The sequence below is a fragment of the Fukomys damarensis genome, unplaced genomic scaffold (assembly GCF_012274545.1).
Source record: "Fukomys damarensis isolate Sample0158 unplaced genomic scaffold, DMR_v1.0_HiC HiC_scaffold_1, whole genome shotgun sequence".
Classification (NCBI taxonomy): Eukaryota; Metazoa; Chordata; class Mammalia; order Rodentia; family Bathyergidae; genus Fukomys; species Fukomys damarensis.
Window position 1 is genome coordinate 56,028,424 of NW_022900913.1, and position 9,779 is coordinate 56,038,202.

At 37.0% G+C, this 9,779-nt stretch overlaps 1 protein-coding gene across 1 annotated transcript in view; it reads left to right on the forward strand.

Annotated features, from left to right (window-relative positions):
- Window positions 1-5,333, forward strand: part of Btf3 (basic transcription factor 3) — a 5,839-nt gene extending 506 nt beyond the window's left edge. The window contains exons 2-6 of the mRNA XM_010635188.3: window positions 267-335; window positions 2,615-2,728; window positions 3,040-3,241; window positions 4,453-4,509; window positions 5,254-5,333. Of these exons, the coding sequence (XP_010633490.1) occupies window positions 267-335; window positions 2,615-2,728; window positions 3,040-3,241; window positions 4,453-4,509; window positions 5,254-5,300 (489 nt within the window). The 3' untranslated portion in view covers window positions 5,301-5,333. The remainder of the gene's footprint in view (window positions 1-266; window positions 336-2,614; window positions 2,729-3,039; window positions 3,242-4,452; window positions 4,510-5,253) is intronic.
- Window positions 5,334-9,779: the final 4,446 nt, after the last annotated feature.

Below are 9,779 nucleotides of genomic sequence, written 5' to 3' on the forward strand. Positions count from 1 at the left end.
CCGGGGCCGGGCCTGGGGGTGCTGCCCAGGCGAGGGGCAGAGTCCTGTGCTGGCCGGGTAAAGGCGGGAGGGAGCTGCAGGAGCGGGGAGGGAGGTGAGTGCTTTGGGGCTCCGACGGAGCCGAAATTGGGAGCTTTACGGGGTGGATTTGGTGTCCAGGCCTCGCCTGTGTAGGACGTTTATTCTTCTCGTGCCTTGGGAAATAACAGGCGTGTATTGCTGGAGTGTTCCAGTCTTTCTTTGCTGAAGATTTCTTCTCTTTCTAGATGAAAGAAACTATCATGAACCAGGAAAAACTCGCCAAACTGCAGGCACAAGTGCGCATTGGTGGAAAAGTAAGTTTTAGTTTCTCTCTTTAAAGTTTCTCTAGTACTACTAACATGGTTGGCTTGTCACTTTGCCTTTGGGCGAAAATTAGCAAAGCCAGCACATTCAGGGAGTGGAGGAAGCAGAGATTAGACGGATACAGATGAATGAGAACTATCAGTTATATATTAAAAGAGGAAAAGCAAGTGAATCAAGAAGAAAAGGACACATGAAACATTAATTTTGTGTAAGCAAACAAGTTTTCAGTGTTACAATGTATAAGCAGAGCAAAAATGTTGCCCAGTTTTATTAATAAGAAAAATGTGTCATTTAAGTTAGATAAGGTCGTGCAGTACACCATGACCTTCACTTGTTTTAGCTCAAGTTGTGCAGAGTCGGTGTGTTTTTGCCTTGGTTGGTCTTGAACCTAAGTTCTAGCACATGGTAGGTAAGCACTCAACTAACTGCAGAGCTGCCCCCCCCCGCCCGTACTACAGCTACAGCCTCAGCCCCCCCCAACTTCCCACTGTGCTGGGATTATAGGTATGCACCACCATACGTGGCTATAGTGTCTTTTTAAGGATATTTGAAGATAGATTCTATATACTTATATTTTGGAGTTCAAGAACAGTGATGTTAGATTTGAAAATACTACTTAAGCAGATATTTTTCTGTTCTGAGTTAGTGTGCTAAAACTAAGGAAATTAAGCTCACTGAATTTTACATTAGTTTTTGGTTACTTGGTTTTTTCAGGTAGGTATTCTTTGGGGGTATATCTTCAAGGATATTCTTTTTTGAACTTGGTTTATAGATTGTTCTCTAAAAGCAATTTAGTTGTGTTTTGTATTAGCACATTCCTACTATTTAACAAGGTGTGGCAGGCAGCTTGTTGAATCAGAGCATGTCTTCACCTGGTAGAACTTGTGAAGAAGCTTCCATAGTACAAATTTATTACCTGTTAAAATTTCCCAGCTTTAAGCATTTACCTTCAAGTAGAGCCTACTGTGAGATAGAAAGTTTAACCTAGATTAAATAATAAGATTATTTAACAACATTAGGTATTTCTTGACCTTTTTAACAATTACAGGGTGTAGCCTTCAGGTGCCAGAAAAACTCATTGTATTCTTGTGACATTGTTGGATTCTCTGTATTGACTTTTTAACCATCAATTCAGTGCAGTTGCAGGAGTAAAGTGCTTCTGTGCACATTACTAAGGTCATCAACTTCATTAAGTAAATCGAATTCTCCATTTGTGAAATATGTGGAACCTGCAGGAGGTATGCTGGTTTTGTTTTTAGATTCTTAAGAGTCTTTGGAAGCCAGGTGTCTACGTGACCACTTCAGTGTGATTGTTCAAACTTTGGGGGAGACAGAGATACAGAGATAGGAGTGATTTGGCATACATAGGGTTATAGAGTTAGTGAAGTAATGGCTTAAACAAGATTTTAAAAGTGAGTAAGAACTGGGCTTGGTGGCACATGGGAGGTGGAGGCAGGAGGATTGCTGTGAGTTTGAAGCCAGCCTACACTACAAAACAAGACCCTGTCTCCAAAAAAAGTGAAAGAAGAATTGGAATAGAGGTTAGAATGGTGCTGTACTTGGGTTGTGACTTTGCTTGTCTTCAACAAGCTAGATACTGCATTTATAGTAAACAAAGTAGAAGCCCTCAGAGAGTTCACTGCAATGAGTGGAGATAGATAAAATGTATTTGTCTTAAGGTAATAAGTTTTATGAAAGTAAAACAGGGATAGATGATGAGAAACTTGCTATTTTACATTGGTGATCAGCCTGTTTAAGATATAGCAGATGTTTATTTGGTTGAAGAGATATGGTCAAGAGCATCATATTAGGGGCAGGGTAGACCATGTTAGGTACCTTGTAGGTTAAGATAAGAAATTCAGGTTTTTACTCTTAGTGGTTTGTAAGTCTATACAATTTCATTGGTTTGTTTCATATTCTGTCTTGCCTGTAAATATTTTGGATGTTGGTCTTTAGTGTAAAACAAAAGGTTAGTTCTAGATATGGAACTTTTCTTAATGAAGTTTAAGTTAGGCTGACACATCCCATCTCTTTGATCACTTTTTAAAACATCTGGCAAAACTAGAAATTATTAAGGATTTTTATATAGTCCTTTCCTTCCCATTTTAGTGTCCATCTTTACCTTAGTCTACCTACTCAGTTACATAGTTTGTGGTGATGATAATTTTCTTACACAGAACCAAAGATCAGAAAAATTAGGAACTCTTCCTATTTTGAAAATACTTGCTATGCCCTAAGTATGCCTCTTGTCCTTTCCTTCTCACATTAGGGGACTGCTCGCAGGAAGAAGAAGGTGGTTCATAGAACAGCTACAGCAGATGATAAAAAACTTCAATTCTCATTAAAGAAGTTAGGGGTAAACAATATCTCTGGTATTGAAGAGGTAAGTCAATATTTTTTAAAACAAGATTTTAAACAAGAAAAATTTTAATGTATTTGCTTTTTGCTTTTTTAACACGTCATATCACGCTGGGGTTTAAAGTTAAGTTGTATTTCTACCCTGTTAACAAGTATGAGAGAGATTGCTAGTCTGAAAGCTATTTGCACATTCCCTTCCAGGCAGAATTTCACTTGTACTTCAAAGTGAAATACTAGATTAGTAAGATAGATGTCAGTGTTTGCTTAATAAAACATAACAGTTTTAAAGGAAACTTTGGTGGGCATTAATTACTAATTTAATTTTTTTCTTTATAGGTGAATATGTTTACAAACCAAGGAACAGTGATTCACTTCAACAACCCAAAAGTTCAGGCATCTCTGGCAGCAAACACTTTCACCATTACAGGCCATGCTGAGACAAAACAGCTGACAGAAATGCTACCCAGTATCTTGAACCAGCTCGGTGCAGACAGTCTGACTAGTTTAAGGAGACTGGCTGAAGCTCTGCCCAAACAATGTGAGTTTCCTATTGGTTTTACTGGGATGTACTCATTTGACAGCATATTTTTGTGATATAGGGCTCTAAGTTGATAACAACTATTCCTAAATTTAGAAAGCAAACTTAAACATTATTAATTTTAAGCAAATATTTGTGGTTATACTAATTTGTCTAGCTTGTTATGGTTATTCTTGATTTAATAGAACATTTTCTAATTGGGGTCAGAGACTTAAGCATTTTTTATCTTTATTGGAACTAATAAAAATGTTAATTTTGGGCTTTGCTGATAACTACATACAGATTAGAAGTGATTTTTAAAATATACAAGTGTATATTATAGCATTTCCCTCATTTTTATGTTGGGAACCTTTGGGATCTTTATTTTGAAATACAACAAGTTGTCATTGACTATAGTTAACAGTTTATTCAGTTGTATCATCAGTATTGCCAATAATCTTTTGATACTTTTAATTACAATAGGGATTTTGTTCAGAACTAAAAATAGTGTATCGGGATGTAACAACTTCATGCTGAGGTTTTTTGCTTAAAATTTTGAAGAACAGGAATGCAGAAGCAAGTTAGTCGTAGTATATGGCTTCCTATTTAGTCACCCCTATTTTTCTAGATGTTGACTCATTCTGGCTCAGTTTATATTGTTACATGGACAACTATTAAAAGGTATCATGCCATCTTACTTTTCAGAACGAAGGTAGTCTTGAAGTATTCCAGCTATAGCCATGGTACTGTGAAGTCTCATAACTCATTTTTTGTGAGATAAAGGAAAGAGGTTGCTTACCATTCAAATCACTTACAGTTTTCTTATCACTTTATTTCATTTCAGTAAATGTTTTTTGAGGCTTTTACTGTGTATAAACAAGATTATTTAAGAAAATCTTCATTTGCCTCCCAAAATAAGTCTTACCAGAATTTGGTATGTGTTTTATCCCTAACAGCTCCCTACTGGCCTCACACTGCATCCAAGTCTGTGGTGGGCCAGGGGGATTAAAAGAGTAGGTGTGGGATTTCTTTTGTTAGCTATTACTAGTATTCTAGTCATTTGTGCACATCAGAGTATCATGTTATTAATGGTTTTATAAATCAAATCCCAGATGTCATTTGTATCATGAATTTAAGTTGTAACAATACTTGGCATTTCATCTGTTGTTACTTTAGTGTTTATTGAAAGTGTAGAAAAATGTGCAAGTTACATTTCAATTTCCTTCTCACAGCTGTGGATGGAAAAGCACCACTTGCTACTGGAGAGGATGATGATGATGAAGTTCCAGGTAGAAAACTTTGCTTGTGGTTAACGTAGACTCTTAGCAAGAGAGAACAACAATTGTTAATAGAAAAATACTGCTGGAATGGGCTAATAGGTTAAAAGAGGCTGATCCCTGAAGGAAGGGGGGCGTGGAATGAAAAAATGACAGTATGCGAAGTAAAAAAAATTACATTTCTAGACTTGGGTTGTGTTTGAGATCCCAAGGTGATATAGGTGTGTGACCATAAATATTGAATATTCTATATTTATGACCTAAATAAAACTATCTGGAGATCACAGATGACCTTTTTTCCTACTTGAAATCCATGAATTTACAGGATGCCATGGAGAAGTTATTTAAACTATTACTACATCACTTTGTGGTAAAAACAAATATGTGTTGTGCAGAAGAATCACCAGATTCATAAATACTGCCACTTTGCATAAACAAGCGTTTATAGGAACCTAAGAACACTTCTCAGATGTGTCATGGTGTTTGATTCTCCTCTTCCCATATTAACCAGTGTTTTGGAGTTTTATATTTTAAGGGAATGGAAAGGTGTATGCATATTCTTTGAGTATGGTGCTTATGTCATTTTCAAAATAACTATTTTGTCTTATATGCCAAAAAATATTTCTCAATGTACTAAATGGGTAGTGGTCTCATTGGAAATAGTAAGTATGTAAATTGGAAAGCATTTCCTCTCTGCTATTAAGATCTGATAATTATGGATTTGACTTTTCAGACTTTCCCTTTCTTTCCCCTTAGATCTTGTGGAGAATTTTGATGAGGCTTCTAAGAATGAGTCAAACTGAATTGAGTCAGCTTCTGAAGAAGATAAAACTTGGAACAAGTTACTGGGAGCTGCTATTTTATATTATGACTGCTTTTTAAAATTGTTTCTGTTTATGGATCTGATAAAATCTAGATCTCTAATATTTTTAAGCCCAAGCCTCTTGGACCCCGCAGCTCTTTTCAGTTTTTGCTTACATACAATTGATTCTTTGCAGCCAGTTAAGCTGAAGAAGCCTGGGAATAAAGTTTGAAACAAAGATTAATAAAATTCTTTGCCTAGTATATATTTTTATTTTATATTTCTTTTACAGTGATATGTGCACAATAGGCAAACTTGCTTATTGAAAACTGAGGTGTGTAATGTGACTGATAAAGCTTTTGTTAGAATTTAAAGATTTAAAAACAATGTAGTATAACAAAGGTGCTTTAATGTTCTCATGTTTAAAAACTTCCCCAACAGCCCTTAGGACTTCATTCATGTGGTACAAATGTACTGAAACTAGAATATTTCTGTGGGTGATCAAGCTCTCTTTTTTTCATTGAGAGTTTGTTGGTACTTTTTAGGTATACAGTACAGTTATATTCATCATTGGGATCTTGTGCCTTTACATGACAGATCTTGGTTCTCATTTTTCATCATACCCCTGCCCTCCCTACACCTCCTCCACCCTCCCCTGTTTACAAAGACTTCATTTCCATTTTTTCCTTTTCTTATATTTTCTCATTTCCCTTATTTCCTTTCCCCTACCCTTTCCACTTCCCCTACACCTTTAGCTCTTTTCTTCCTATTTCACATCAGTTATACAATTTGGTTCTTATTTACACTTTTAGTTTTCATACCAGAGAAACTGATATTTACACATGTGTCTTATTTCACCTAAGAGTATGGCCTCAGTATGCATCCTTTTCCTATGAATGACTCTAGTTTCTCATTCTTTATGACTAAGTAGTACTCCATGCATAGAAAAACCACATCTTTATCCAGTCTCCACCTGATGGGCATTTGGGCTGTTTCCAAGTTTTAGCTATTACAAATGGTGCTGCTATATAAAATGGGTGAGCATATATCTCTGTGGTATGATTCTTTTCATTCTTTTGGGAAGATAACCCAGCAGAGGGATAGTTGAGTCAAATGGAATCTCTAATCCTACTTGTTTGAGGTATCTCCATATTGATTTCCATAGTGGCTGTACCAGTCTGCACTCGCACCAACAATGGAGAAGGGTACCTTTCTCCCCACAAGCCTGCCAACGTGTTATTGTTTCATTTCTTCATGGCCATTCTTTCTGGGGTAAGGTGGAATCTCTCTGTACCAGTCTGCACTCGCACCAACAATGGAGAAGGGTACCTTTCTCCCCACAAGCCTGCCAATGTGTTATTGTTTCATTTCTTCATGGCCATTCTTTCTGGGGTAAGGTGGAATCTCTGTTGTTTTCATCTGCGTCTTGAATGACCAGTGATGTTGAACATTTTTTCATATTTGCTGCTTTTATTTTATCTGAGAAATGTCTTCATTTCAGATGCTCATTTTTAAATCAGGTCTTTGTATATGGGAGGCCTGATTTTTTTGAGTTCTTAATATATTCTAGATAATAGTCCTTTGAGGAGCAGCTTATAAAAATTTTTTCCCACATCTCATATCTGTTTCTCTTGCAGTGCAGAAGTTTTTAATAAGATGAGATCCCAGTTGATTCTTTGTGCTAGTTCCTGTGCATCTGAGGATTTGTTCATAAAGTCTTTTCCTGTGTCAATGTGGAGTTCTACCAAACTTATCTTCCAGCAAGATAAGTTAGCAAGTTCCAGCAAGTGTTTGTTTTAATATTTAGATCTTTAATCCACTTGGATTTTAGTTTAGTAAGCAGTTTCTCTTGACACTGTTTATTGTATCAGTCTGTTTTACCTCATTTTCATCCTTCGTTTATGAGGTAGAAATCAGTACCTCCATAGGTTAAATTTCAAAAAAGTACAAGTAATTAATTTCCAAATTCCTTTTTTGTAGGTTCTTTCTAAAAAGTGACTGGAAAAAAAAAGGTTGGGCTGGGGATTTAGCTCAGCGGTTTGGTGGCCTGCCTTGCAAGCACAAGGACCCAAGTTCAATCCCCAGTACCCCCCCAAAAAAAAAAGCTACTGTGAATGTCCCCTGGGTCACACTGTTCTTAAGTGGTAACACTAGATGGCAAAAGCTCCTTTTAAAAATGTTAGCATGCAAGTAGAATCCAGTGTCCAGTTACAAGAATTTTCTACCAACTAGAAATGATTATGTGCAAACTGCATCAAAGCCAGTTGAAGAAAATTGTACTAACAAGAATTCATTTAAGATATTAATGGCAATCAAGCTCTATTTGAAGGTAGGTTCCATTCAGCTATATCTAAGTCACTATTAGTTACGGTTCCACGAATGAATTACTTTGAAAACTATTTGCACATTTATGCTGTACTGTATCATCATTTTCTTTGAAGGCTATATGTCACTTCTGTTAAAGTGCAGTGCTATAGTAACAGGAATCCAGAAGTCTCAGCAATTAGCAGTTAGAAAACCAAGTATGTACTTCTCAGTATTTTGGCCAGGTTGGGCTCTGCTGCATACTCATTGCAGGTCCCAGTTTGATGAAACAAGCCCTATTGGCCACTGAGCATATTTCTTGGCAGAGAAGATGGGATAAAGCTGGTACTCAAAAAAAAGTCACTTGGGCATGTAACTGACCAAGTGGAGGGCAGAGGAGAAGGTCTTGGGGTGGGGAACTTTGATTTGTAGTGATAATGCTGCTGGTTCTGCCATGCTTTTGAATAGTATAGACATTCTCAGTTTGTTGAGTTGTTGCAATTTCAAGTTGACAAGCTCAAGAGAGCTGCCACTCTTATCTTTTAACAGCTGTTCAAGCTAGACCTACAGAAAAGGGACCTAAGCACAACAGCTCAACCTGTCCAAGGGCAACTTGCTTATTCTACTGGTGCTGGCAAAGGTTAATCTTGTTAGGCTCTTAATCAAACCTTTCCTCAACCTCTGAAAATGTTTTTAGATAACAGGGTATGTAATGGTGGCTAGGGTTAAGGGTGGGATTTTTGTGTTTGTTCTTTGTAGTTCTGCAGTATCAGCATAGATAAGATTATGCTACAGTTAAATGATCAGAAATTTCAGTTGCAAGAAATGTCATGTGATGTTTGTGGGTCGCCTGTGGTTGGAACACTGCCAATCTCATGACTGAAAAGGTGGCAAACAACTAGCTGTCTCCTCACAAGCTTAAATTGGGAATTGATGTGTATCATTAATGACTAAGTTTCATGAGTCAGAGGAAGTCATGGACATAGTCAAGTCTGATGTCTTTGGGATTGTGGAAGGATAGTTTTGTCTTCTATTAGAGTGGAATAATAATTTCAGACAATACATTGTAACTACCTTGCCATCTTCTCTCTGAATTGTCTACAATACCTGTAGCTACTATTACAAGTGAATAGCACTACCTCTTGTCTTACGTCTTCTTATGTGGTTATCAAAACCCTAAAACAGCCACATTGGATGGATGAGGAAACCATGTTGAAGAGATAAAATTAGTTGTCTCAGGTTATACCTCCCCTTAAGTGGTAGGATGGGACTCAAATGCAACTCTCTTCTCTAAGCTCATTACTTACCACCTACAATAAAGAAATTTAGACCCTAGCAGACCAGAAGAGCAAGTCATTGTGATCTGACTGAAATTTTTTTGCCTTCTGGCCTCTCCTTCTAAGACTAATTCTAGACTAAACTAGTTTCCAGCAGGATCAGAACCAGAGAAAGACATCTATTTTGATCTGAAAGTTCAAAATATGGAAACAGGTTTAGAAATAGGCCAATGGTATCTAAAGGTTGAGTCTGATTCTACTCCCCCCATAACACTGGGTTCATGTTTTTTACGGTTCTCCTCTACCTCTTACCCAATATAGTGCATATTTAGATATGTCAGCTTTTTGAGAGAAGTCTTAACACAATAACAGTTTCCAGCTTTTCCAAAGGCATGATTAGAAAAGTCTATTCACATTAGTTTTCATCACTCCAATCAGCACAGCCTTGAATGCCATATTTGTGGCAAGTTCTGAGAATGCAGACACAGTTGGAAAAGAAAACAGTATCACATCTCTAGCCCAAACACTTGGAGCATGCAAAACTAAACAATTGTATTTATTTTTAAAACTATAACTGTTAAAAACTATGAAGGTGAACTGGAAAAAATGCTGTCAGACAAGAAGCCCTTTGGATCTTAAAAATATTAGTGAAGCTGTCTAATGAGAAAATTGCAGACATTTATTAAAGATTCTATATGTACTTTGAAAAGCTAAGAGCCAGTCGTAGTGGCTCAGGCCTATAATCCCAGCACTCAGGAGGCTGAGGCAGGAGGTTTAACTTGAGTTCAAGGCCAGCCTGAGCTCCATAGTGAGTTCAAATTCAGCCTGAACTACATAGAGAGAACCTGTCTCAAAAAAAAAAAAAAAAAAGATGAAAGTATCACCTCTCCATATAAGTC